Genomic DNA, 27,616 nt, shown 5'->3' on the forward strand with positions numbered 1-27,616 from the left:
AAGAAATTAACTTTGACAAAAACCCCTAACACATAAGGACTGGATTTCTTTAAAAAACTCTGGGTCCGGAGTCTCAAAACTTGGACACATTTAGTGAGAAGCCAGCTGTGAGCCACCATTCTCAGCTCTTTGGCGCCTTGGGCTGTCCTTGACCTGTAGTTCTCCCTCCCTCTTGTTCTGGTCATCCCTGTTCATGCAGCTCCAATTCTGGAGCCTGATGTACTATCAGATTTCCTTTCAAAGGTCAAGTCAGAATTCAAGGCACAGCTGGGTGAAGCGCATGCTGGGCATCTTAAATTAGGAAGTTTGGTGACTTGAGACAGGTTGCTCTGTGACTAGATTAATGGCTAACATTCCATACTTGGAGTGGATCTCAGGCTAGCTCCCCCGTGGAAAGGCATGCTCCCAGCCCAGCAGAGCATCGGGTAGGGGATCTGGATGTGTGGAGTATGGAATGTTTTTCAAGAGGTAGGAGGTGCCAATGACAGGCTGCGCTCGGTTCCTGGCTGTCATGTGGTGTAATGCACTGGCTCTCGGAGTGGCAAGGGAGAAGCTGGGGTTGGGGGGGGTGGGTACCTGGGAGAGGAAACTAGTAAAAGAAAGGATGGCAGCCTTGAAACTGGGAGTGGGGGGGATCCCTGGGTGGCGCAGCGGTTTGGCGCCTGCCTTTGGCCCAGGGCGCGATCCTGGAGACCCGGGATCGAATCCCACGTTGGGCTCCTGGTGCATGGAGCCTGCTTCTCTCTCTGCCTCTCTCTCTCTCCATGTCTATCATAAATAAATAAATCTTTAAATAAAAAAAACAAACAAACAAAAAAAAGAAACTGGGAGTGGGGAAGTCTATTGAAGCCTGGTTTCCTCCTGTAGGTGCCTTGCAGATTCCTGACGCGGCGGTCAGCCTCTTGGGTCTGTCCTTCCCGAGGTCGTCTCTAGGATTCTGGCCTCCTTTGGCTTAGGACAGGCTGGCTGGGTCTTTCAGGGTCTCAGGCAGTTGGACCTGTGGCAACATGGAGGCTCACACTCAACTCTTTTTTTCTTTTTTTTTTTTTTTTTAATTTTTTATTTATTTATGATAGTCACACACACAGAGAGAGAGAGGCAGAGACATAGGCAGAGGGAGAAGCAGGCTCCAGGCACCGGGAGCCTGATGTGGGATTTGATCCCGGGTCTCCAGGATCGCGCCCTGGGCCAAAGGCAGGCGCCAAACCGCTGCACCACCCAGGGATCCCTCAACTCTTTTTTTTCTAGTGGCCCAGGCACCCCCGGCCACATGTCTATTGGTTGGATTACCCCTGAGCAGGTGTAAGGGATGGCACAGGTGCAGGAGAGTGGGTGTCTGAGGATGCACCTGACTCAGCCCAGAGCGGCTCCTGCTGTGTTCAGCGGGCTGCACGCCCACGCTGGTATTTTGGTGAGCGTTACAGAACCACTGAGCTATCTGGCCTGCCCTCCCCCAGGACGTAGCTCTCCTATAAAAGGGCTGAGCAGCTCAGCTCCTCTGACTGGGGCGTGGAGAGCAGGGGGACCATGGACACCATCAGCATCCAGCAGTTGGTAAGGACGTGGGGCGGAGGGTGGGAGGCAGGTTACTGTCTAGGTGTCCCCAGGCTGACTCAGCAGGAGGACGTCCAGCTAGAGGGGGGCAGGCGGCTGCTATCTGTGGCTGGAGGATTGGTTTAGTGGCAGAAACGTGTGGTGGTTTTCCGGGGTGTCCATCCAGCTCCGTGAGGCAGTGAGAGGGGAGCAATGGGAAGACATCAAGTGACGGTGTCGGCTGACAACCCTTGAGTTAGTGAGTCTTGCTGGGGAGTGTGATGGCAAGAGGGACAGGAGATGGCAGGCTACCGCAGAGGACACGGATGTTGCCGCGGGGTGCGTGGGCTCAGCTACTGTGACAGCTGATGCTCTGGAAACGGTGCGGGGGGCCTGGCTGCCTTGGTCGGGGGGCAGGAAGGAGGGTGCTCTGGAGTTCCGGGCAGTGAGAGAAACGGCCTACCAGTGAGACTTGGGGTGGCAGTTTGGGTGCAGGGGGGCACGGGAGCCCCACTGTGGGCCGGCGCCTCCGCTAACCCGGCCCGGGACGGCCTCTCCGGGAGCCGGTTGCAGGGCCAGCATTTGCTTTAGAGGAGAATGTAGTTCTTTTCTGCCCTGCCATCCTGTCATCCCGTCATCCCAGCCGTTTCCCTCCCCCCGGTATGCTTCTCCTCAGTGCTCCCCAGCCCCTGAGCCCCTTGCGGTCAGGGAGGAAGAACAGATCATTGTGTGCTGGGTTCTGCCCCGGTTTCCTCCTCAGCCCCTTGAGCTGTGTGCTAGTTTTACCCCATCCTAGTGGTGAAAAAAAGAGCTTCACAAGAGCCAAGATTTGAACCTAGGAATTCAGACTTTTACCCGGGAGGCATCTCTGTCCCTCTGAGCTTGGGGTCAGGTGGCAGTATGGCGTGATCTGATAGGAATGTAAGGATGACAGCCCAGTAGGGAAGCTGAGGGGTCACCTGTCCTGAGCATACCTGGACACAAGCCCAGCAGTATAAATAGATGTGGTGTCATGGCCCCGACCCTGTGTCCTGCTGACAGGACAAGGTAGGCGGCGGTTATCCTCCCGAGCCCTGGGCAACACTCCTGGGGGTGAGAGCCAAGAGCCACAGGCATCAGGGAGCGTGCCAGGAAGCTTCGAGAAGGGTCAGGCCACTGTGAGCTCCACTACACTAATCTCTGTCAGGAGGGATCCTTTACTGCACAGCTGTGTTTTCTAGGGATTCCTCATTTTTCGGAGTGTTTCTCCATGTCCCGTTCCTACAGGTGTGTGGAGACAGAGTTGAAAGGAAAGTGTTGGGATGTGGACGGGGAGCTCCTGATCCTGGAGGCGGGCCCAGGGCCTGGAGGCTGGGAGCCCAAGAGGCTGTGGCCCGGGAGCGGTGGAAACTGGAAGAAGAGAAGAAGAAGAAAGTGAGTGGGGCTGGGGCTGGGGGTGGCGGGTGCTAAACCTGAGCGGGCAGGCTCTGAGCAGCGGGGACCTCAGGCAGCTGGGGTCCCCCCGAGGGCAAGGCCCGTGGCTGACGGCTGGTGTGGCCTGGTCTGTGCCCCAGGTTGAGAGGTTTAACAGCTCCAGACTGAATCTGGAGACCCTGGCTGACTTGGAGAACTTGGTTCAAAGACGCAGAGAAAAGCGACTGAAACGGAGAGTCCCCCCCAGGGCACCTGAGCCCGTGGCTAAGGTGAGTGAGAAGTGGGGGGCTGAGTTGCTGGGGGAAGCGCTTCCTGGCCCCGCAGGTGGGCTTGGGCTGCTGAGCTGCACAGACTCCACTCAGGAGGCCCCACAGCCCTCGTATTTGTTTGCTGGGGACCCCACACCCCATGGCTCAACAACAGGAATGTACGCTCCCAGTTCTGGGGGCCGGAAGTCTGAGCCCCAAGTACCGGCAGCGTCCGTTCCTTCTGAGGGCTGTGCGGGAACGCCTAGGCCTGCCCTCTTCTAGCTTAGGTGCTCCTTAGCTCGTGGTGGCCTCACCCTGATCTTGGATCTCTGTGGCACTCTCCCTGTGGGCGTGCTGTGTCCACATGTCCCTTTCCTTTCCTTTCCCTTTCCTTTCCTTTTTTCTTCTTTCTTTCTTTCGATTTTATTTATTCATAAGAGACAGAGAGAGAGGCAGAGACACAGGCAGAGGGAGAAGCAGGCTTCATGCAGGGAGCCCAACGCGGGACTCGATCCCGGGTCCGCAGGATCAGGCCCTGGACCGAAGGTGGCGCTAAACCGCTGAGCCACCCGGGCTGCCCCACATGTCCCCTTTCATTCAGGACACCAGTCGTGCCAGATTAGGGCCCACTTAACTCCACTGTGACGTCATCCTAACTAATTACAGGCACAGTGGCCCTATTTCCGGATACAGCCACATTCTGTGGGGAGGGCCATGGCAACCCATCATGGGCACTACAGGTGCCTATTCCGTGAATCTCGGGGGGTGCTGCGGGGTCAAGAATCCATGGTCTGTATAAGCCACCACCCCACACGCTAGTCCATGGCTGGCTCTTTGGGAGCCGCTTGGCTAGGCTGGTGATGTGGTGGTGGCCCAGGGGCCTACAGTTAGGGGAAGTGCTTTGGTCTTGTCTTGTGACTTACGCAGCCACAGCCCCAGGCCCAGCGGGAGCCTGTGGACCTGGAGATGTTCCTGAAGGCAGCTGCTGAGAACCAGGAGGCCCTGATTGACAAGTACCTGACAGACGGAGGGGACCCCAGTGCCCATGACAAGGTAGCAAGTGGTGGGGAACCAGACTGCAGTGTCAGAGCTGCCGGGGAGCCATCCTCAGTGTGTTCCAGGCGAGGCCTAGGAAACTGCTTGCCTCTTTTATGGGGTGCGAGCCCGGTGGGGCCTCCTGAGCCCAGAGTGTGTGGCCCTGGGTGTGATGAGGGACCAGGCACCTCCGTTCGGGGAACCTGTACTGGGAGTTGGACCCAGGGCAGGGCCTCGAGGGGGCGGCCGTGCTCCCACCTGCTGATCGCCCGTCTCCGCCCCAGCTGCACCGCACCGCCCTGCACTGGGCCTGCCTGAAGGGTCATGGCCAGCTCGTGAACAGGCTGTTAGAGGCGGGGGCTTCCGTGGATGCTCGTGACCTGGTGAGAAGTGGGGCAGGCCCATCCTCCCGGCGGGCACCTGTGCAGCACCATAGCATGCCAGTGCCTCGATGCTTGTTCTGCAGCTGGACAGGACACCTGTGTTCTGGGCCTGCCGTGGAGGACACCTGGACATCCTCAAACAGCTGCTAAACCAGGGAGCCCAGGTCAACGCCCGGGACAAGGTGAGGGGGACGCTGAAGAGAAGCCGGTTGAGCAGTGCCCAGGATGGAGGAAGAGAGCACAGCCACTCGGGGCTGGGATGAGGCCTCACCAGGTGGGGGTGGTGCTGACCCTCCTTCACGCCCTCAGATCTGGAGCACCCCGCTGCACGTGGCTGTGCGCACAAGACACTGTGACTGCCTGGAGCATCTCATCGCCTGTGGAGCCCACCTCGATGCCCAGGACAAGGTGGGTGCTCGGTCTTTTTGGTTTGGGTCAGCTCTGCCAGGGGACAGTGACTGATGGAGCCTGAGCTTAGGGAAGGCACCTGCCAACTGGACCCTCCTGGAGACGGGGAGCTCAGGAGGATGACCTCCCATTTCCCAACAGGAAGGGGACACGGCTCTGCATGAGGCCGTGCGGCATGGCCACTACAAAGCCATGAAGGTGCTGCTGCTCTACGGAGCCAAGCTGGGTGTGCAGAACGCGGTAGGAGCAGGGCCGAGGCCCTGGACCCTGGTCTGAGGAGGGCGGGTGGCCCCTAAGGAGGAAGGAGAGGACTGATCTGGTATCCTTGTTCCCAGGCTTCGGTGACCCCGGTACAGCTGGCACGGGACTGGCAGCGGGGCATCCGCGAAGCACTGCAGGCCCATGCCGGGCATCCCCGCACCCGGTCCTGACGACAGCACCCTGTAGGGTCACTTCACCGCCACCATTCCATCCCTTTCACCTCCCATCCTTACGTCCTCACCATCACCCGCACCCCTCAGCTGTCCTCAGCTCTCTCCCTCCGGGGGCTGCTTCCTCAGCCCACCCCACCAGGACTGAACAGCAGCGCGATAAAGCAGACCCCTGCCCAAGTGTCAGGGATGGCTTGTTCCCTGCCAGGGTGTGGGTTCGGGAAGGCTGCCCAGGACCACAGGGAAGCAAGAGGGGGGCCAGGTGAGGACTGTGCAGGAGGGTGGCACTCCAGCACAGAGCAAAACTGAATAGTCCTAAGCCTCGGGCTGCCCAGGGCTGGGCGCTAGATGTCCTTGGTGTCCCTGATGCTCAGTCTGGGAGACTGTGCCCCCCCCGCCCCTGGACCAGTTTCCTCTGGGTTTGTGTGTGTGTGTGTGTGTGTGTGTGTGATCCAGCATGAGGCCAGGAGCTGCCATCCAGGCGTTCCTGCAGTTGGCCGAGGCCCTTGGGCAGGGGATTTCTCTGGGAATTCCATTCCTATCAGTAGCAACCCTGATAGTGTGTGGAGTGGCTCCACGCAGCTTTGGCCTTAGGGATTCTGGAGTTGGGTCTGGCAGTTGAGGGGCAAGGGGGCGGGGGCGGTCACAGGTTTGAGGCCCCCTGCAGCCCAAGTCCAGTACCAACCTGGTTGCCTCAGAAGCCCTAAGACTGGTGCTAGAGCTGATGTTTTAGGGAAATCTTGTGTCTACTGGCCCAAGGCTTCGGTCAGCCTGCCTGCTGCTCTCTAGTTGGCCAGCTGGTGGCGCTTTTGTAGGGGTGAAATGCCTGGGAGCTGGGGATTGCTTGTGGCCCACCCAGCTTTTGGGGTGGCGGCCCGTAACCCTACTTTGCCTCAGGCGATGTCACCCTAGCACTAGAGCTTGAGCCCTGGCCTGGACCGTACAGCTGCACCTGCTCTGCTTCACCCCACCACGCAGGGGGACACCAAGGAGCTAGTGGCTTAGCCCCGGAGGGGAAGCACTGCCTACTGCCCCTCCTCCTCTCTTGAGGGGTGGCACATTTAGGACCCAGCTTCGCACAAGTCCTCACCAAGGTTCCTTCCTTCCACTGCCTTTTCTGTTTGACGTCGCATTGGCGTAGACCCATACTGCTGGCGGGCCTGGGTCCTGAACTGGCAGGAAGTGAATTTTTAAGGAACTCTGCCCTAAATGGAGAACCGCAGGCTGAGGTATGGGCTTTAAGATGAAAGGTATCAGCCTCCCTCAGGTACAAAGTACCTGGATGGACATCCGTTTTGCAGCAGTTCTTTTCTACCCTAACACTGGTGACCTTTTCAGGCCGAGCATAAGGCCATTCTTACTATGTGACAAAGCGACTACAGCTCCCACCAGGAGCCACACATCTTTTCCCACTGACAGCTCCTACCCTGTGGGGAACTGTGCTGACAGTTCACCAGGCACTGGAGCCATAAGGAGAAACAGGAATTCAAGTTCATGGAGAAGACTCCCCATCTAGAAGATGGGGACCCTTATGTGACAGTCAAAAACACCTTTTTATACACATCAATATTTTTTGTTCATTAAAACTGGTTGACTATCCATCACAGCTTAGTTGTCCCTTCTAGGCCACGGTGGTGGGAGGTGGGGGCAGTTCCATAGTTCCAGGGCCTGGTCTTCCTCAGCCGCAAAGCTCAACCTGTTAACCGTACCGGCCTGACAGCAAGGCAGGCCAGCTACAGAGTGGGGAGTCCGGGCCCTGGCTCTTGTGCTCAAGGCATCTCTGCTCATTGATGGACAAATTCAAAGAGCAGTGGTTCTCAGCCTTGGCTGCTTATCACAAGTTTTTAAAGTCCTAATGTGCAAGCTAATTACATCAGTGTCTCTAGGGTGGGACCCAGGTATCACCACGAGCACGCAAGGACATACCTAAATAGGAAATCCTTAGGAATCTACAAAGAACATCTAAAATAAGGGAGTTCAGCAAGACCTCGGTAGAAGATAAACATGCAATGACTAGCTGAACACCATGAAAATCAAATTTAATTTAAAATTGCCTTTAAAAACATGTAGATGTAAATCTAACATTTAAGGACTTTTAAAAACTACAACACAATGATTAAAATCAAAGAGGACTTACATGGGAGAAACACCTTGTTTGTGGATAGGAAGATGAGACCCAGTAAAAGATGTCAATTCTCCCCAAATCGATACACAGGTTTAATGCAGCTCCTACCTAATATCGCAAGATTTTTTTTTTTCTGTAGATATAGTTAAGATGATTTAAAAACTCATGGCTAAGGGGCACCTGGGTGGCTCAGTTGGTTAAGCACCAGACTCTTGATTTTGGCTCAGGTCATGATCTCAGGGTCCTGGGATCTAGCCCCATGTTGGACCCTGCGCTCGCTCAGTGGGGTATCTGCTTCAGAATTCTCTCTGTCCGTCCCCCTGTTCTCTAAAATAGATAAACCTCTAAAAAAAAAAAAAATTAAAACTCATAGCTGAAACAATTTTGAAAAGTAAAGTGGGAAGAACCAGTCTACCCAATTTCAAAATTTACTATAAAGCTACAGGTAATCAAGACAATGGGGTAATTCATGGAGGGACAGACACAGATCAACAGAACAGAGGAGACAACCCAGAAATAGACACAAATCTGCCCACCCGATTTTGGACGAAGGTGTAAATGAAAATTCTACAGAGGAAAGCCTTTTCAACAAATGGTGCTAGAACAACTGGACGTCTATAAGGTAAAAAAAATTATAAACCCTTGACCTAAATCTTATACAAATTAACTCAAAATGGGCCACAGACTTCAAGTAGAAAACTAAAAATTTTAAAGATTTTGAGAGAGCGTGAGGGCGAGCACAAGCAGGGGAAGCAGCAGGCAGAGGGAGAGGCAGACTTCCCCTGCTGAGCAGGGAGCCCGATGTGGGGCTTGATTCCAACACCCTGGGACCATGACCTGAGCCAAAGGCAGATCCCTTAACAGGACTGAGCCACCTAAGTGCTCCAAAACTATAAAAATTTTAGGAAAAAAAACCTAGGAGACAATCTTTGGGATCCAGGAGAGCTAGGTAATTCTTAGACATGATACCAAATGCACAATCCATAAAAGAAAACCGGTAAACTAAACTTCATCAAAATTAAACTTTTGCTCTATAAAGGATACTGTTAAGAGAATGAAAGAATAAACTAAAGGCTTGGAGAAAATATTTGCAAACCCAAAAAGCCAACAAAGGACTAGTATTTAGAATATATAAAGAACTCTGAGAACTAAGACCAAACAATCCAACTAGAAATGGGTGAAAAACAAGAACAGTTCACAAAATAAGCACACAAAGATACACATCAGCCATTATGTTAATACAACTGGAAACCACAACGAGATCTCACTACGCACCTACCAGAATGGCTAAAAAATGGTGACAATACCAAATGAGTTGAGGATTCAGAGAAACTCAATTACTCACATGCTCCTGGTGGAAACGTAGAATTGTATACTCTAAAGACATGTGGCAGTGTCTTTAAAAAACGAACCATGCAACAGCCACACGACCTAGCAACTGTAATACTGGACATTTACCTCAGAAAACCAATATCCACACAAAAACCTGTAATGAATGTTCATAGCAGCTTTATTTGGAATAGCCAAAAACTGGAAACCACTCAGATGTCCTTCCACAGGACAGTGAGCATATTGAGGAATACTACGCAGCAATCAAAAGGAATGAGCTATTGACACGCGCTACAACCTGGATGTAGCTCCAGAATATAACGCTGAGTGAAAAAAGCCAATCCCGAGCAGTTACGTACTATATGACCCCACTTACACAACATTCTTGAAATGACAAAATATTAGATTAGTGGTTGCCAGGGATTAGAGATGGGGGCCGAGGGGGTGGGGGTGGGTCTAACAGTATGCCAGAGGGAGAGCCTCGTGGTGGTGGGACGGTCATTTATCTAGACTGCTGTGGCAGCTACACAAATCTACCCATGAGACAGAGAACGCTCCACCCACATAGTGCCAGTGTCAGCTTCTTGGTTTTGATACTGTATTCTAACTATGTTTAAGAGTAACCATTGAGGAAAACTGGGTGAAAGGTCCCTAGCTTGCAATTTCCTAAGAATCTGTAATGGTTTCAAAATACAAAGTTAGAAAAAAGGAAGCAAGAACTCTAAATGCAACTTGGTATCCTGGATTGGATCCTGCAACAGAAAAATAATATTACTGGAAGAACTGATAAGATCCAAATAAAATCTAATTTAGTTTTGTACCAATGTTAATTTTTTTAGTTCTGATAGATGTACCAGATTATGTAAAACGTTATTAGGGGAAGCTGGATGAAGAGTGTATGGAACTCTTAGGTGACTCTAAAACTGTTTCAGGGATGCCTGGCTGGCTCCATCAGGAGAGCACTCGACTCTTGATCTCAGGGTTGGGAGTTCAAGCCCCATGCCCGGTGTGAAACTTACTTTAAAAAAATTCTTTTTTAAAAATTAAAATTGTTTCAAAAAACAAAATCCTGATGCCTAGAATAATCAAATCAGGCTCCCTGGAAGGGGGGGGTGCTCCAGGTATCAGTATTTTTCAGTTTGCCAGGTGATTCTAATGTGCAGCCAAGGTTAAGAAGCACTGTTCAGGGAGAGATGATTGTAAAGTAGGTTTCCCACCTGGGCTTGCTCTTCCTTGAGAAGTTGCTAAGCCGGCATGCCACTGTTCTCTGGCCTTCATTCCCAACCAGTCCTGGATAAGGGACCCAAATTCCTTTGAGAAAAGTTCCAGAAACACTCCTCCTTCCCTATCCCTTCTGCAACCCCAGGTCTCTGCGACACCCCCGTTTCTACACAGCTGAAGAACTGCAGACCGTAAATATGGGTAAAGCAGAAGAAAACAAGTGCGTTCTTGTTCCCAATTCTCTAAAACCCTGTAGCTAAGAACAGCAAAGAAGCAATGAGCTGAAATGTTTCAGAGATACCAGAAAAACTGATGTCATGTTGTCATTAAAGAAAGGGGCTGAGGATCTACCTGTTTCATAATCAAGCCCTCCCTCCCTTGCTGCTCTCCGTGCAAATTCCAGCCACGGGGGAAGGTACAAAGTCGGTTACTCTCCCTGGACCCAGCAACTGAGAAAGTTAGAGGCAGCACACCCCTTCCTCCCCGGTGTGACCTCTCTTCTTCAAACACAGAAAATGACAATACTGTTAGTGGCAACCAAGCAGGACAGGCAGAGAAGCGGAAGGAGCAGCCTCCCCCGTGCCACTAGGGGCCGGCTCACTTGCTGGGGGCTCCAAGCAGCAACCTCCATAGGAGGGAGCCGGACACTGGGACATACTGGTGGGTTGTCGTGCTGCGAGGTTTGGCACATGGAACAGGCTGGGGCGCGTGCTTTGAAACATGGCACCGTAAGGGAGGCCAACTAGTTCACTGCGGCCCAGGCCATGGATGTGAACCCCCAGCCACAAATAGTGCTCCTGGTTCGCTCAAAAAGTGCTGCCGGCAGCAGGTTGGCAAATTAAAAGCAAAGCGAGTACAGGTCATGGCCACATAAAGGCCGTAATCGTGCACTCACATCATGGCTTGGCCCAAAGAGGTATAAATACACTGCACTGTCACAGGGAGAAAGCTGGGTCCTAGGGACCAGAGATGACAGTGTTCTGTTCATTCCCTTCGGAAGCAGGCCCGGAAGGCTGCGCCCCAACTGACCCCCATTTCCTAAAGGAGGGCAGGACCTGCTGAAGGCTCCCGGCACTGAGGTCTGCTTCTGAGGACAGCCCAGGACCCACATCTCTAAGGGCCATCTAAAACGTGGCCTGGAGGGGATGGGGACGGGCTGACAGGAAGCCACTCCTCGGCTCTCCACTTCCCCACGTGCTTGTCCATCGCCCAGACCCGGGGCTGCCTGGCAAGCAGTTAAACCCCCGGGTTCCGCCCAGGGCTCTCCTCCGCTGGGAGGCCGGGTCTGCCATGGTTGGGCCCTAGAGGAGAGAGGGAAAGCAGAATTAGTATCAGTCAGGAACGGAAGCAGGTCCCATCAAAACCAAGTGTCAAAATCGTCTTTAGGACACGAAGGGGCAGGAAGGCTGAGGAGGCTCAGGACGCCTCAGTATCCAGGCAGAGCTGGGAGTGAGCAGTTAGGGACCCGGTCAGGCTAACTCAGCCTCCCAAGAGGAAACCACTGGGAGGAGGGCTGGCCTCAATGAGAGGCAGGAAGGCAGGGCAGGAGCTTCTGCTCACAGGAGGCTGAGGCTGTACACTGGGCAAGAGGAGCCTGCCCTGGACACTAAAGCCCCTGCCCCAAAAGGAAGTTTTAGTTGCCACCACTAGGCAGGGATTTCATGACCTTGCCAGTCTTCCAGAAAAATGAAAGGGAAAGTAGCAACAAAGGTCAGGACGGCCCCCTCACCTCCCACTCCCGGGGAAACACCTCCCTGCCCGGGGGCAGCCGTGTCCAGGGCTCCTCCCGGCAGCTAGAGGGCTGGGGAAGGAAAGCAAAGAGAAAGCGAAAGGGAAGATATTTACCTTGGGTGTTTTCTGAAAACAAAAAATGCTCACTAGTCCACAGTCAATTATCAACTGCAGTTTCCAAATGTGCCAAAGAGGGAAAGGTCTACGGGGAAGGCTAGAGAGAGCAGAGGGGAGAGAGACAAGAGGAGACCAGCTGTGCAGCTGCGCTGGCAGGGCCGCTGGGGCAACCCCGGAGCGCGCTGGGAGGGCGGGGGGGGGGGGGGGGGGGGGGGGGGCGGGGCGGGGCGGGCGCGCCCCCCGTGGCTCAGAACCAGAGGGAGCAGGAAGCGCGGCGCCCGGGGCGGACTCTCCCTTGGCAATCAGCTCTGGGAATGGCCACTGTGCAGAAGTTACCCGGAGCGTGCAACGGCAGGCCAGGGGGTCAGGAAGCTTTCCGTAAAGGGCCAATTATTTTTAGGTCTTGCAGGTCGTAGTCCCTGTGGTGACACCTCAACCCCACCGTCGTAGCCAAAGGCAGCCATATACAATCCACACGCACGCAGGCGGGGGCCAACACGACTGCTCCCCGGCACCAGCATAGCCAGCGTGCCGACCCCTGCCGCAGGCCGTTCAAAATCATTGCGCCTTCCAAGCATCTCCATAAAGGCATTTCTCTGCCAGCAAATCTAGTGCCAAAGTCAATCCTGATGGTTCTGACCTGCGCTATTTAAGCAACGTCCCCGATGACATCTCCACGAGCATAGCGACACCGAGATCTCGTGGGGGCAGTGGAGTGCCACCTAACAGAGATAAGCTGCATCAAGACCTCAGAGAGCTGAGGCAGAGAGCAGAAAAACAGCAGGCGAGCCTTACGGGGGACAAACGGCAGGCCACACTTAGGGGAAAACCAACATGAAGACCCAGAACAGGGGATGGCAATCCTTTACAACTGGCAATGAGGTGCCTCGGACAAACCTCACTGGCTGCGATGCTGCCTCTGCGCCAAGCGGATGAGCCATTACAGACGGGAAAATGACGCACGGAGCCACTGCAGGTTACGGGTTTCCCCGCTGTCCTATCAAGGACAGCGCTCCTATCAAGTCTTTTGTAAGCCAGCATGGCATAAAGCGAAGAAACAACTACCATCTCGTAAAGCAAAAATCCTCTTCCAAGTTCTTGCAGTTAGTGAGAACAGGTGCTAACCTAAGTCTTTTGTAAGAGCAAAGCGGCACAGCCAGTGAACTTTCAGGAGATACCTGTGGTTCGCTCGTAGGGTCTCCCAATGAGCAGCTGACGCCACAAAAGGACTTTAAAAAAACTTGTGCGTATAATAAAAGATGAAGTGAAGGAAAAACCACCATTCGTAGATTTAAGTCTACATCTTGTATAGAACATGTGCAGTCTGAGTAAGCAGATGAAGCCAGAAAAAAAGTTCACATCAAAAAAACCAGAATCAAATGCTCACATCTTAAAAAAACAGTAACATACCAGCTTTTGAGACCCAAGGCTTATGCGGTGGTGGGAACCTGTATACAAGCGGCATCGCACAAAAGGGAAGATCACCACAGCGGGTGGAGAGAACTGTGATCAGCCCTAAAAGGTAGGACCGCCACGTCTCAGTGCACGTTCGCTGAGAAAGGCCCGAAACCCAGATCCACGGTCTGAGCAGCACGCTTCAAGCCGGGGCCCCCTTTCACCAACGCACAGAGATGGAGCACTCAGGGGCTGAGCCACGAACGTGGCCCAGGCAGGCGTTCTGTCCCTGGCACGTCCACGTCACTTCTCAGAAAGCATCTACCACAAAGACACGTGCACGTTCTCAAGGAACCGGAGCTGTTCCCTGCAGACACCACAGCCCAGAGGCTGAGGACAGGCACAGGCTCCAAGCCACAGTGCCTCGGTCTCCCTCTGCTTTTGCTTCTTCATCTGTGAAAACAGGCCGAACTACCACCTCTGAAAATGAAGTTTTCTTAGATGAGTGAGCACGAGGAAAGCTCCTAGCACAGTGCCAGGCAGAGCTGGCGTCAAGAGCTTGGTGTCCCCATTTCGGAGTGCCAGGGGCAGAAGTGTCGGAGGCCTCTCTGGAAGCCCTGCGCCCCGCCCCGCCCAGTCCAGGCCCTGGAAAGTATCTCAGACCCCGACTCAGGAGCTCAGTCAGAACAAAAGTACCTTCCTGAGCCACAAGGACAACAGAGTTCCCTAACTTTTTACCACTCCTACCCAAAGCCCACTCTCCACAGGCTCCTTTTCATTCCCCCTCCTTACACTCTTAAAGGCAGGGTTTGCTAGTCTGCAACCTACCCCACATCAATCACAGTCTATTTCTTCTCACGTGAACTTCTGGCTCACAATGGAACCCAGGGTGTAAGGGGCACGCCTTAAATATTAGCTTGACCTGAAACAACATCTCCACTGGTGCCCTCTCTCAGCTTCTGAGCTGGTGTCCCCCAGCGAGCCACCTTCTGAGCTAGGCCCCCAGTGACCCAGGTCTTCATTTTCCAAGTGACCCAACCCTAATGCTAAATGACCAAGAGTGTCTGAACTTGACCTTATTCCCATTTAGCAGCTATTCTCTAAGTCAACCCGTCCTAAATAGGTCCTCCAGAGAAGATGCTGACGGAACATACTCTGGGTGCCAGCTGGTCTACAACGCAGGGCCATCAGCGAAAAGAGAAAAAAAGGAAAGGATGGGCAGAAAGGGGGACAAGGAAAGAACACAAGGCAGAGTGAGGGCAGATAGAGTGAGTCTGTGTGACCGGCACAGGATCCACACACCCCCTTGGGCTGATACACTGCAGGATGTGGCCGTGTGGGGCTCACCTGCTGCTGGGACTGTCTTGTCACCGAGCAGCCTGGTCTGGCTGCCTGGGATGACCTGGAGGTCTGTGTTCTCCGGGGACTGTGGCAGGTTCTGGGCTCGAGTGGCCAGGAGTGCATTGAGGTACTGCAGCCGCGTGACCTGGGGGACAGAAAGCATGACTAGGCAAGTGCCACTGTGAAGTTGGATGGAGAGCAAGAGGTACAAGGTCACACGTCTCCCTCCCACCCACAAGTACCAGGTGGGAGAGTCACACTCAGCAGGACCAAGAAAATGAAGAGCTTTAAGTGAGCTAAGGGCAGAGAACAACAATCAAGCAGTGTCTATACTAAGATGTCAAAAGGAACGTGGGTGCGCAGTCCCAGCAACAGGACTAGCAAGCACAGTCTTGCTCTGGCAAGTCTCCGAGACTCAGGGAGAACTGACTCGTAATCCATACAAACTCGGGACCGGATGGTTTAGCCCTGTGGGGGTACAAAGCTGGCTAAAGCCAGCACTGACAAGCAGCCCAGATAGTCACCTTGGAGCGCCTGGCTGGCTCAGTCAGTTAAGCCTCTGCCTTTGGCTCGGGCCATGATCCCAGGGTCCTGGGATTGGCCCTACATGGGGCTCCCTGCTCAGCAGGGAGCCTGCTTCTCCCTCTCCCTCTGCTGTTCCCTGATTGTTCTCTGTGGCTGTCAATAAATCATATTACAATCTTAAAAAAAAACAAACCCAACATAGTCACCTTGATGAGCTGCAGGTCAGAGAGGGCCCTCACGGTGTAGTCAGGACAGTATGCAGACAAGCGAGCACCATCAGCTGGCTCTGGCTGCAGGTCGTGGTGGACGGACTGGAGCGAGGACACTGGGGACTGGTGAACTATCAGAAGGAACAACCAGTGACGTCTCCGGTGGGGGCAACTGCACAGTGTCTAAGATCTACCCCACTGACCCCTATGGAGAGGGAACAGGGCTACGAGCACGGAGAGGGTGACAAGCTCACCTCCTCCTGGGAAAGGCCAGGCAGGGGGAGCAGTGAGCAACGAAAAGCCCTAGACGCTGCCCCTTCCCCATCTCCACGGCCCAGAGAAAAGCCAGCCCATCCTGAAGTGGAACACCTGGCAGAAGGCGCAGGCTCCGGAGGAAGGGGAGGCCCACATCCTGGCCCCCAGAAAGCCCCGGCAAGCAGGTGGCCTGCAGCTTACCCGAGGACGGCGCTGTCAGGGCAGACACTCCGTAATAGGTGAAGGCTCCGTTCTCGAACTTCAGGCCCTCTTTCCCGATCTCCACCTCAACCCTGCCCTGGGAGGTGTAGGGAGCGGGAGGGAGACACATGTGGACAGATTACCTCTCCTGCCAGCAGACAGCACAAGGAGAAAGCACCAGCCCCGACTATTCAGGGACTGTGTCTGTGGACGATCCTCCCTCTCTCAGACCCTTCCCTACTGTCTAAGCGAGTGGGAAGCTCCAGTGTGGGCTCCTGGTTACCTGCAGGATGAGAATGAAATAATCCACCGGCTGGCTGCGCTGGTACAGGTAATGGTGTGCAGCCAGACGGTTGCTCTCGTCAAACCTCACTTCCTGGTTGACGCTGGGATGCTTCAGCAGGTGCAGCAGGACCTTCTCGGAGATTCGCAGGGGGCTGAATACATCCACCTCTGCCCCATGGTGGAAAAAAGGGACAGTGTCCACTGGGCCCAGAGTGGCCTGCACAACCACACCCGACTCCTGCTGCCCCACGAGCCAAGTCACCCCCCCAACACTGGGCGGGCCGCACACCACCCGGCGGAGGCTCCCTGCCGTGGCTCACCAGAGGTGGCGCCAGCCTAGCCCAGCTTGCAGCCATCTGGCAGAAGGAGCTGCCCTCAGGCGCCCTGAGATGCCCTCAGGGCTACAGAGAGAAGCACAGAAGTTCTCCTGGATCCTCTCCTGCTTACTGGGAATGAGGGCACCCGGGGTCTGCCCTGGGGGCCTCCTGACCCAGCTGACAGTGAGCAAGAGGGCAAAGAAAAGGCCCACTCTTTGCCCTCACCTCGAGACAGGAAGCGCTGGGTGGCCAAGAGCAGCTGAGGCGAGATTTTCACTTTATATTCATCGTCAGACACCTTGAACAAGGAGAATTCCTCTTTTCGCCGGAGAGGGGCACTCAGAGGAGCAGGCTTCTTCCTGACAGTGGCATCTCCTAGGATGGTGAGAAGGCCCGCTGACGCCATCAGTAACCCTCCAATCAGTATGACCAAAGCAAGGCACGCTGCCAAAGCCTGGGGGGTTCTTCTGGGGGAGACAGCGTCAGAGCCCTGGGGACACTCCGCAGCACTCCTTGCTGTGCCTGCCTGCCACTCCCAGCAAAGAGCAAACCTGGTACCAGGACAGAAGGGGCAGCACCCGAACTCCAGCTATCCTGAGGACGCGTGGAAAGGAACCACTCCTGTCCTCCGAGCTGGGAGAGAACATTGACATGGCACCAAGGTCGCTTGTCTAACAGGCGTCCTTGGTCATGAAGACACCCCTCACCAGAAGGCACATATCTACAGATTACGGGGGCTATGGGGCAGCAGCTAGCCTGGTGTCCCCACGCTCAAGGCAGTGTGAGGAACCAAACTCAAGAGGCTGCACTTGGGGGAGAGACGCATGGGCAAAATGATTGGCTTGATAGTAAATAGGGGTAGGGGGCTCGGTGTCCCAAGTATGCTTATGCGGCCCCGGGCATCACGTACGGGTTCTATGTCTGCCCTCAGACCTCAGCCATCCTCCTAAGAGGCAGACACCCCTCAGACATAATCACAGGCCTCAGGATCCTGTTTTGGAAAGACCCTCTAAGCAGTAAAGAATGAGATTTTTGAGGAGAGGCTTCTGTACTGTAGAAAAGAACATGAGAAAGCCAAAGGGCCAAGGAAGTCAGAAGCCTGGGAAAGGCCCGTGATGGGCAGAGCCGCCATCTGCGCCAGAGAAGCCCAAGGGAGGCACTGGCACCGCAAAGGCCCTGATCCGAGCCACCAAGTCTCCTCATCCTTCTCAGGTGTGGGCCCTCCTGCAAGGGACAACAGCCCGCTCCCTCCAGACCCTGGCTAGGGATCAGCTCTGACTGGAGATCCAGCCCCGTCTCAGTGACCCGGATGCACACCACACATCTCTGTAGGCTTAGAAGGCCAGTGGAACTGGAATGCTGGTGACAGTCAAGACTCACGATAGTCCTCAGACTCATCCAGGATCTCAGACTTGATGATCTCCTCAATGACGTCCTCCAGGGTGACGAGGCCCAGCACCTCGTAGAAGGGGTCACCTTCACCCTCGTTGTTCACCTTCTGCACGATGGCCAGGTGAGACTTCCCTGGGGGAGGGGACACTCAAGATTACAACTTGCTGGGGGCCTCCCGTTTTGCCAAGTCCTACTTGGTACTAGTTCACCCAAGTGACAGAAGCCACTGCTGGTGTTCCCACAAGGTACCAGGCACTAGGGGAGACTCTTCCTAAGTTCTTACGTAAGACTGTCAACACCCTCCTGAGGATAAGCCTCACTTTACGCACGAGGCCCTAAACGTCAGGTAAATGCTCACCTGCACGGGGCCACCAGGCAGTGGCAGAGCTAAGTCAGCCCAGGGCCTACATGAATGTGGTTTAGATAAGGATACGTCAGACTAGAACAGATGTGATAGAGCTACACGCACAAGGGCACTGGTTCCAGAAGTACAGGCTCCCCTAGGGCAGTCTAAGTGGGGGAACGGTGTGGGGCCACCCAGTGACTCTCCTAAGGATGTTTTCCCAAATCTGAAAGCTGTCTGTCCTTTATTTCCAGAAGCCAAGGTCCATTAAGTCATCCAGGGGGAAGACGATAAATGGTGATGCGCCAGTCAGAACCCAGACTATGTGGGAGGAAGAGCAGCAGCCTACAACTATTCACCTTCCCCCGCCCTCAGGTGAGCTTCCTATTTGTCTGATAAAGAAATGGAAGCTTGAACAAAGCCCAAACCTCAGAGTGCCAGGGAATGCTGAGAAAACTTCAAGAACTGTCTCTACTTTTCATCTATAAAACCTTATACCTGTCCAAAAATAACAGATTGCAAACCATATATGTAATTTTAAATTTCTGAGTAGCATAAAAAAAAAAAAAGGAAAAAAGACACAGGTGAAATTGGTAACATTGTAACTAATTCAATATAGCCTTCAATATCATTTTAACATGCAATCAATATAAAAATACTAAAATAGGGGCACCTGGGTGGCTCAGTGGGTTAAGTGTCGGACTCTTGATTTCAGTTCAGGTCATGATCTTACGGTGGCAAGATCAAGCCCCCCAACATGGTCCACACTGGGTACAGAGTCTGCTTAAGATTCTCTCTCCCTTTCCCTTTGCCCCGCCCCCACCCCAGCACTCTTTCTCTCTCAAATAAATAAAATCTAACAATAAAAATAAAAATTAAAAAAAAAATATTAAAACAGGGACACCTGGCTGGCTCAGTCAGTAGACCATGCGACTCTTAAAAACTTTTTTTTTTAATTTTTATTTATTTATGATAGTCACACAGAGATAGAGAGAGAGAGAGGCAGAGACATAGGCAGAGGGAGAAGCAGGCTCCATGCACCGGGAGCCCGATATGGGATTCGATCCCGGGTCTCCAGGATCGCGCCCTGGGCCAAAGGCAGGCGCCAAACCGCTGCGCCACCCAGGGATCCCAGACCATGCGACTCTTGATCTTGGAGTTGTAAGTTCAAACCCCATGTTAGGTATAGAGATTACTTAAAAAAAAAAAAAATCTTAAAAATAAATTTCTTGGGCAGCCCCCGTGGCGCAGCGGTTTAGCGCCGCCTGTAGCCCAGGGCATGATCCTGGAGACCCGGGATCGAGTCCCACATCGGGCTCCCTGCATGGAGCCTGCTTCTCCCTCTGCCTGTGTCTCTGCCTCTCTCTCTCTCTCTCTCTCTGTGTCTCTCTCATGAATAAATAAGTAAAATCTTTAAAAAAAAAAAATAAATAAATAAAATAAATTTCTTAAAATTTTAAATTAAAACATATTTTTTATACAGTCTTTGCAGTCTGGTGTGTTAGGCACTTCCAGCATATGTCAGTTGAGCCCAGTTACCTTTCAAGAGCTCGACAATCATATGTGGGTGGTGGCTGCTGGACGGCGTTGTGCAGGTCTAGGATATGGAACTCAGAGAACCTCATCCCAGCCATGTCCTTCATTACTAGTGAAAAAAGTTGAGGATAAAAGCTAGCCTGGATTAACATAAGGAAGTACCTGCTTCAAGAATCTTTTGGTAAAAAAAAAAAAAAAAAAAGAATCTTTTGGTAAAGCAAAAAGTCAAGTTCACTTCTTTGCGTGAATCATGCTTTACATACCTTGGGTTTAATTACAGTGTACTGAACTGAGTTCAGAAACACACTCTCTAGAAGTCTATTTGGCATGCTCTCTGCCTCATTCTTTCAGCATCCACCCCCCACCCCCAGCATCAGGGGCAAGACCTCTGCTCCAAATTTAGATAAATGAAAATGTCCAGTCAACCAAAAGCTATTATTATTAATAGACCACTGGCCAAATAATCAAGAAAGGAATGAGGCAGGGGCGCCTGGCTGGCTCAGTCAGTGGAGCATGCAACTCTTCATCTTGGGGTCGTGAGTTGGGTGTAGAGAAAGCTTAAAAAAAAAAAAAAGAAGAAAAGAAAAGAAAAAAGAAAAAGAAAGGAATGAGGCTGTAAAAAAGAAAACATTTACTGTATGTCATCAAATTGAAGATGCCATCAATTGTGAGACATCCTATCACAGAGTTGTCGAAATATAAGACAAACAAAACACCCGTGAACTGAAGAAATGCAACTTTTAGTGCTTCAGTGTTTTATTCATCAACTTACCAGGAACAGAGTATTACTCTTATTTACAATTTGCAGAGACAACAAAGATTAAGGGAGCCTCAGTGACTCACCCAAGTGCAAAATCGGGATCTGAACCCAGGCAGCTGGTTTCTGAATCTGTTCTCTTAACCACCACACACAACTCACTTTCACTGGGGAACAAGAGATCAAATCTTAGGAGACCCTCCCCTCTGGGTGAGTTACCCTGGGCCAAGGTACTATCTCCAGCACACGTGCCCTTCTAAAGAAAAGAAAGTAGTGTTCTTCAGGATGCTCTAACATCCTCATACATGACTACACGGTCTCCTCCCTTTCCAGGAGGAAAAGGCCAAGGGTTCCAAAGAACTATCTGCTCATTCCTGCTGAGACAGAAGTACTGAATGAGGAACATAGCATTTCTAGATGCTTCCCACCCCTGGGTATTTGTGCTGGGAATGGCTGACACTGGCAGACAGGCATCACTTCTATGAGGGCCAAGGCAACCCCGCTATGTGATCTAATCTGTGAGACCAGATGAGGAAGGCTGAAGCTCGACATAACTTTTTTTTTTTTTTTAAGATTTTATTTATTTGAGAGAGAGAACACAAATGGGAGGTGGAGCAGAGGCAGAGGGAGGAGAAGCAGACTCCTTTTTTGAGTGTGGGGGCCCAATGTGGGGTTTGATCCCAGGACCCTGAGATCATGACCTGAGCCAAAGTTAGATGCTTAACCATCTGAGCCACCCAGGCGCCCCATCGACATAAAATTTTGATCAGATCCTGGGAACCAAAGCCCAGGTTCTAGATGACCATCTAAGAGCAGAGAGAGGGGGCAGCCCCGGTGGCGCAGCGGTTTGGCGCCGCCTGCAGCCCAGGGTGTTATCCTGGAGGCCTGGGATCGAGTCCCATGTCGGGCTCCTTGCATGGAGCCTGCTTCTGCTTCTCCCTCTGCCTGTGTCTCTGCCTATCTCTCTCACTCTCTGTGTTTCTCATGAATAAATAAATAAATCTTAAAAAAAAAAAAAAATAAGAGCAGAGAGAGGGCAGCCCGGGTGGCTCAGCGGTTTAGCACCGCCTTCGGCCCAGGGCCTGATCCTGGAGACCTGGGATAGAGTCCCACGTCAGGCTCCCTGAGTGGAGCCTGCTTCTCCCTCTGCCTCTCTCTGTGTCTCTCATCAATAATAAAATCTTTAAAAATAATAATAATAATAAGAGCAGAGAGAACCCACTTCAGCTCCATTCTTCCGGAATGCCAGCCCCTTTGGCAGGTTACCCTTAGAACGGACTAACTTCTCCCTTGCTTGCAAACTTCTGTAAAACTGGCACAAGAAAAAAAAAAAAAAAAAAAAAAACTGGCACAAGATTCTCAGTGACCTGTGACCCGGGATGACTGGGTAACAGATGAAGGCAGAGCCCCTGAAAGGTCCCCCGACGTGGTGGCCATGCGGTTTCATCTCAAGACAATATCTGAGGGGGTCCAGACAGCAACCATGGAAAAGCAGTAGGGGTACACAGAGAACAGGCAGCTGCAGGGATTAAAAGTTTGTTTCTCGTCTGAGAGGATAATATGCTCTGAAAATACAGGTGCCCCCGGCTGGCTGACTGGAAACACCCACAGGCCCCAGGACAGATGCCTGCCTCAGGCTCTCCCCGAGCACAGAGCCATAGGCAAGAGGCAGATGAAGCATTTTACCGGCATCAACCAGAAAGTCCTGAAAAACCTCTAGAGTTTTAATTTAGTTAGGAGGCTCACATGTATTCATAAATTAGGTGGAAGCTAGAGAACTTTCAAAATGCCTAATTTCTAGGACATCTGTAAAAATGCAGATGGGAGTTTAAATTCCTCTGCCTCCTCTTATTTTTAAAAGCAACTGTCGGAACATGTTCTAGAAGAAAAGGGCTAGGCTAACATTCCTCGCAGCGGGTCTGACTCTTCAGAATCGGGATCCTCTGATTTCTGACAATGAACCAGAACTCAGCTGCTTGAAAGCAGAGATTCTGAGAAGCTCACGCATCCTCATTCCTCCTTTGGTTGAACGTCCTTGAATATTTTCATTGGGAGGTTGACAAAGACAATGGGATTAATAGCTTTAAAGAAAAGATGCATTATTTACTACAGCTCCAGAGTCCACTCTCTTCCTGGTAATATCTGTCTGCCCTAAGTAATCGGTAACATCTCAAGCCTGCACCCCAACCGAGGGGCGCCACACCAGAGAAGGCGCCTCGCCCAGGTAGACAGTTCCCAAACAGACAGTGCTCTGGGATGGTGGCGGGCAAGATGTCAAGGACTCCCACTTCAGGGAATTCAGAGGGCACTACCACCTCCCACACTTGGCAGAGATGGGAAGGGAACTGATTTCTGAACCTCAGGCGCCATAAAGGCTGCAATATGCCCTTTGTTAGTAAGCAGGATGAAGAAAGGGCGTCAGGCTAAAAGGGACTTTAAGCAAAAATAGCTATCTGCCAAAGGAAGGAGTGCATTGCAAAGAGAAGCAGAGAGAGGCTCCAGGATGTCAGAGGAAAGACGATGCCAATTTGCCCTCAGATGGCCCTCAATTGTCAGCGGAGGAGGAAGGCGTGGAGGACTGAGGAGCTCCCTAACATCCGGGTTCCCCAGGGCTGCTTCAAGGCCACCATTCCAGAACAGAAGCAGCCTAGACCATGGGCCTCCTCTCCCTACTGGCTCCTTCCTGTCAACATCTAAACCCAAAGTCGGTCAACTTGCCCATCTTTTTTGTTTTTTAAACTTTTATTTATTTGAGACAGAGTGAGAGAGAGAGCATGAGCCAGGGGCACAGGGAGAGAGAGAAGCAAGCTTCCTGTTGAGCAAGGAGCCCGACGCCGGGCTCTATCCCAGAACCCCATGATCATGACCTGAACTGAAGGCCACTCAACCACTGAGCCACCCAGGTGCCTCTCAACTTGCCCATCTTAAAACCAAAGAGCAGGGACACCTGGGTGGCTCGACGGTTGGGCCTCTGCCTTTGGCTCAGGGTGTGATCCCAGATTCCTGGGATCAGGTCCCTCACTGGGCTCCCCACATGGATCCTGCTTCTCCCTCTGCCTGTGTCTCTGCCTCTCTGTGTGTCTCTCTCCTGAATAAATAAAATCTTTAAGAAAAATAAAAATAAAAATAAAAATAAATAAAGAGCAGAAGACCTCCTCCCCTGCCAGTCCTCTCCCTGTCACTGCTCTCTGGCTTCCACTCTGCAGCCATACTTCCAGGAAGGCCCATCTATGTCAGCTGTCACATCCCGTTCACTCCATCACCCCACACTGGAACACCAAATCTGCTCTTACAAAGATCAAGGGTATCCTGGCTGCTGGATCCAAATGACATGATGTTGGCCTCTGCTGATCATTTGCCTTCCCTTGGTTAAGTGGTCTCTTTCCTTAGCTTCTAGGACATTCTGAACTTCCAAGCTCTCCTCAGCAACTCTCCTCTGCTACCCTCTACCCCTTATATGCTTGTGCCCTCAGGGGTTTGGGCTTTTTGCACCACTTCTGTGGCTTAAGGGACGACTACTATACCACCAACCAAATCTTTATCTTCATTGGGCCGCAGCACAGACAAATTTCAATGTCCAGAACAAATTCACAGGTGCCACCCTCCCCCACCATTATGACCTCCTTTCTCTGTAGGTGCTCTGCCTCAGGGAAGAACAACACCCCAAGCAAGAAACCCAGGCCTCACCCTTAGCTCCTCCTGCTCGCTCCACAGCTCCTCAGCCAACCACAGAGCCCTCTCAATTCCACCTCCCAAAGTTGTCCTGGATCTCCTTTCCCGGCCCACTGCACATCTTCGTTCAGCCTTTGATCATTTCTTAGCTGGACCCCCTACTCACTGTTCTCCATATCAGTCAGTGCTCTGCTCAAAGTCAGCGCCCTGGAGGATCCAGTCCAGCCATCCCAGAGTCTCAAGCTGGGATGTGACAGGGGCGGGCTGGAACCCACCTCTGCACACTCCAGGGCTGGCAGTCCTGGCCACCAGGCCACAAGAACCTCTACTGCCTCGAGTACTACAATGGCCCAGATGGAGTACTCACCACCAGAGATCAGAGACCCCACCTGGGCATCCCCTCCCCACAGAGGAACTGCATTACCACTTTCTGGGAGAAAGAGCCACGAGCACCCAAGAGATGCTCTAGCAAGCTGTCAGAGCTGCACAGCAAAGCCTCCCCACTCAATCCTCAGGTACAGTAAGGATAGTAACTGCCCAACTTTTCAATACCACGCCCTGACTAATTATACTCTTGTGGCCTGGGGCCAGCAGACTTCACAGCTGCCAGGAAGATCAGGGGATCTGCTCTCTTCCCAGCCTCACATTATGCAGCCTTTAGGGTCAAGCCCATCCAGAGCCCTGGGGTGTCCCCCGTCTTCATCCTGTAGGAGTGTAGGAGAAGCATGGCTGGTGGACAAAGAGCAGCCACGCTCTGGGGAGCACACCCACGCCTTAGGATGGAGAGGACTACAGAGGAACCCATACCTTCACACTTGGAGGTTGGGTCTCCATGTTTACCCATGTGACCTTAGAGTTGCTCAGATAAACCAAGGTAAAAGGAGATGAACTGTGGAGTTAAGGGAGACGCCAAAAGATCTCAGTCTTAGAAAAGAGGAAGTTAAAAAAAAGAAAAGAAAAAAAGAGAGAAGAGAAGAGAAGAGAAGAGAAAGAAAAGAAAAGAAAAGAGAAAAGAAAAGAGAAAAGAAAAGAAAAGAAAAGAAAAGAAAAGAAAAGAAAAGAAAAGAAGAAAAGGAGGGAGACTAAATCATCCATAAGGTTGCTTCTGGTGAAATCAAAGTGGAAGTTTCTTCCACACCTGCAGAAAATCAGGCATCATCCCTTCTTCTGTTATCAGCAAGGCAGCAGCCCATCAGAGACCTTAAAACCATGATCGCTGGAAACTTCACAGGCCCAGCTGTTTTGACACTGTGTGCGCAGGTGATAACATCCAGGTGTCTGAAGACTATCCTCCTTTCTATTTAAGAGTATAGGCCTGTTACAAAGCCAAAGCCCACAAAAATGACCCTGAAGCTGGTGAGTCAAATGGACACGGCTCCCCAAATCAGGCCTACCAGGAAAAGGGGGATTTTGCTTTCTACGGCGCCCTGAAGGACAGCCTTTAGGTATCTCAAGAGGCCACTGAGCCCTGTGAGGCCATCATCTCAAAGGGCCCTGGGAGGGAAGGATGGGACCCTTTCCCTCGAGGCTTCCATAACTCCCTCCCCCCTTTCTTCCAGCGGAGGGCGCTGGCATTCGTGTCCCCTCCCCGATGTCCCGCAGTTACCTCGTTTGAACTCCTCCAGGACGGCGTCCAGCTTGGTGTCGTTGAAGACGAAGTGGAGCGGATGGTTGTAAAAGCGGGTGATGGTGCTGAGCGGCGTGCAGTCTTCGGGATCCACGAAGGCCAAGTCCTTGAGGTACAGCATGTCCACGATGTTGGAGCGCTCCTCCTCGTACACCGGGATGCGCGTGTGGCCGCTCTGCATGATGCTGGCCAGGACGCCGAAGTCCAGCACGGCGCCGGCGTCCAGCATGAAGCAGTCCTCGAGCGGCGTGAGCACATCCTCCACGGTCCGACAGCGCAGCACGCCCTTGCTGAGGTCGCTGTAGGGGTCGCCGCCGCCGCGGGCCAGCTCCAGCACGCGCTCGCGCAGCCGCCCGGGCCGCGCCGCCAGCTCCAGCAGCTGGCCCACGGGCAGCGCCACCGGCAGGGTCAGCAGCACGGCCAGGCGGCTGAGCAGCAGCGCGCGCGGCGCCAGCGCCAGCGCCCAGCGCCCGCTCACGGCGGCCGGCACCACCTCGCCCACGAGGAACACGAGCCCCGCGCTGCCCAGCACGGCGGGCACGGCGCGCTGGCCGGCCGCGCGGTACAGCAGCACCGCCAGCGCCGCCTGCGCCAGGCTGGCCAGCAGCAACAGCGCGCCCAGGGCGCAGCCGGCCCAGCGCCGCGCGGGCTCCAGGCGCCGCGCCGCCGCACGCTCGGCCTCCGTGCCGCTCTCGCGCAGCACCTGCACCTCGGCGGGCGCCAGCGCCAGCGCGCTCAGCTGCAGGCCCCGCGCCAGCGCCGCCAGCGCCAGCAGCCCCGCCGCCCCCAGGCCCAGCGCCCAGGGCGGCGCCGCCTCCTCCGCGGCCGCGCCGCCCGGCTCCACGCGCACGGCCAGCAGCGCCGAATGCGGGCGCACGGCCTCGGCGCGCAGGCGCAGCAGCGCGCTCCACTCGCCCGCGGGGGCCGCCGCCTCCCGGGCCGCCGAGCCGCCCGGCTCCCCGCGCACCGCCAGCAGCCCCGAGTGCGGGCGCGGGGCCTCGGCGCGCAGGCGCAGCAGCGCACGCCACTCGCCCGCGGGGGCCGCCGCCGCCGCCTCCTCCTCCTCCCCGGGCGTCGCGGCCGGCCCGCCCTCGGGGCAGCCCGCCCCCTCGGGGGCCACCCAGGACCAGGAGCTGTTGGCCAAGCCCGAGCCGAAGAGGCGCAGGCGGAAGGCGGCCTCCGGGGCGGCCCGCGCCTCTCCCCCGCGCGCCCACCCCGCGCCCGCGTCTCCGTCTTCCTCCAGACAGACGCCCAGCACTCGCGGGCCCGGCGCGGCCTCCCCGGCGGCGACGCCCAGGCACAGCGCGGCGAGCAACCAGCCTAGACGAGCCGCCGCCGCCGCCGCCGCCGCCATCGCCCGCTGCCCCCTCTCGGCCTCCCGCGCAGCCTACCCCTCCGCCTCCCCCGGCCCAATGGTCGCCGGCCTTGGCGCCTCCTCCGCCAATAGGCGGCGGGCGAGGGCGGGCCTCAGGGTCGGACTAGGCTGCGCCGGGAGTAAACAAGCGGCGGCGCGATCCCGGGGCGGGCCGGGGGCGTGGGGCGTGGGGCGTGGGGCGTGGGGCTGCGGGCGCCGCGGGGCTCGGCCGCGGCTCCCGGGGCGGGGGGTGGCCGGCGACCTGGGCGTCCCGTTCCCGCGGGCCCTCGGCGCGCCCCGAGGCCGCACCTGCGCTCTGGGAAGCCGGGGCGCGGAGCCAGAGACGCCAGTGTGTGGCGGCCGCACCGTTTCTTAGGGAAGGGCTCCGCGCACCGCTGACCTAGGGGCCCCGACGTCGGGAAGCTCAAGCTTC

At 54.1% G+C, this 27,616-nt stretch overlaps 2 protein-coding genes across 3 annotated transcripts; one reads left to right on the forward strand and one right to left on the reverse strand.

Annotated features, from left to right (window-relative positions):
• The first annotated feature begins 1,417 nt into the window (after positions 1-1,417).
• On the forward strand, positions 1,418-7,052 carry ANKRD23 (ankyrin repeat domain 23). Its single transcript, XM_072768121.1, has 9 exons — positions 1,418-1,554; positions 2,800-2,946; positions 3,087-3,215; positions 4,122-4,247; positions 4,514-4,612; positions 4,696-4,794; positions 4,922-5,020; positions 5,162-5,260; positions 5,356-7,052. The coding sequence occupies exons 1-9, from the start codon at positions 1,528-1,530 to the stop codon at positions 5,449-5,451; spliced, it is 921 nt and encodes a 306-aa protein (XP_072624222.1). The 5' UTR covers positions 1,418-1,527; the 3' UTR covers positions 5,452-7,052.
• Positions 7,053-9,068: 2,016 nt separating this feature from the next.
• Positions 9,069-27,204, reverse strand: CNNM3 (cyclin and CBS domain divalent metal cation transport mediator 3). 2 transcript variants are annotated; one of them, XR_012003295.1, is made up of 9 exons: positions 25,809-27,204; positions 17,883-18,026; positions 16,728-16,877; positions 16,184-16,353; positions 15,901-15,997; positions 15,442-15,575; positions 14,717-14,855; positions 11,972-12,071; positions 9,069-11,427 (listed from the first exon to the last, which is right to left on the reverse strand). XR_012003295.1 is itself a non-coding variant. In XM_072768120.1 (8 exons), exons 1-8 carry the CDS (start codon positions 27,181-27,183, stop codon positions 11,363-11,365), a joined length of 2,274 nt encoding a protein of 757 aa, XP_072624221.1. In that variant the 5' UTR covers positions 27,184-27,204; the 3' UTR covers positions 11,218-11,362. The 2 variants fall into 2 exon arrangements, 1 of the variants encoding a protein (XP_072624221.1); XM_072768120.1 differs by lacking the exon at positions 11,972-12,071 and having other exon boundaries at positions 11,218-11,427.
• Positions 27,205-27,616: the final 412 nt, after the last annotated feature.

The sequence above is a fragment of the Canis lupus genome, chromosome 11, assembly GCF_048164855.1.
Source record: "Canis lupus baileyi chromosome 11, mCanLup2.hap1, whole genome shotgun sequence".
In the NCBI taxonomy this organism is placed as follows: Eukaryota; Metazoa; Chordata; class Mammalia; order Carnivora; family Canidae; genus Canis; species Canis lupus.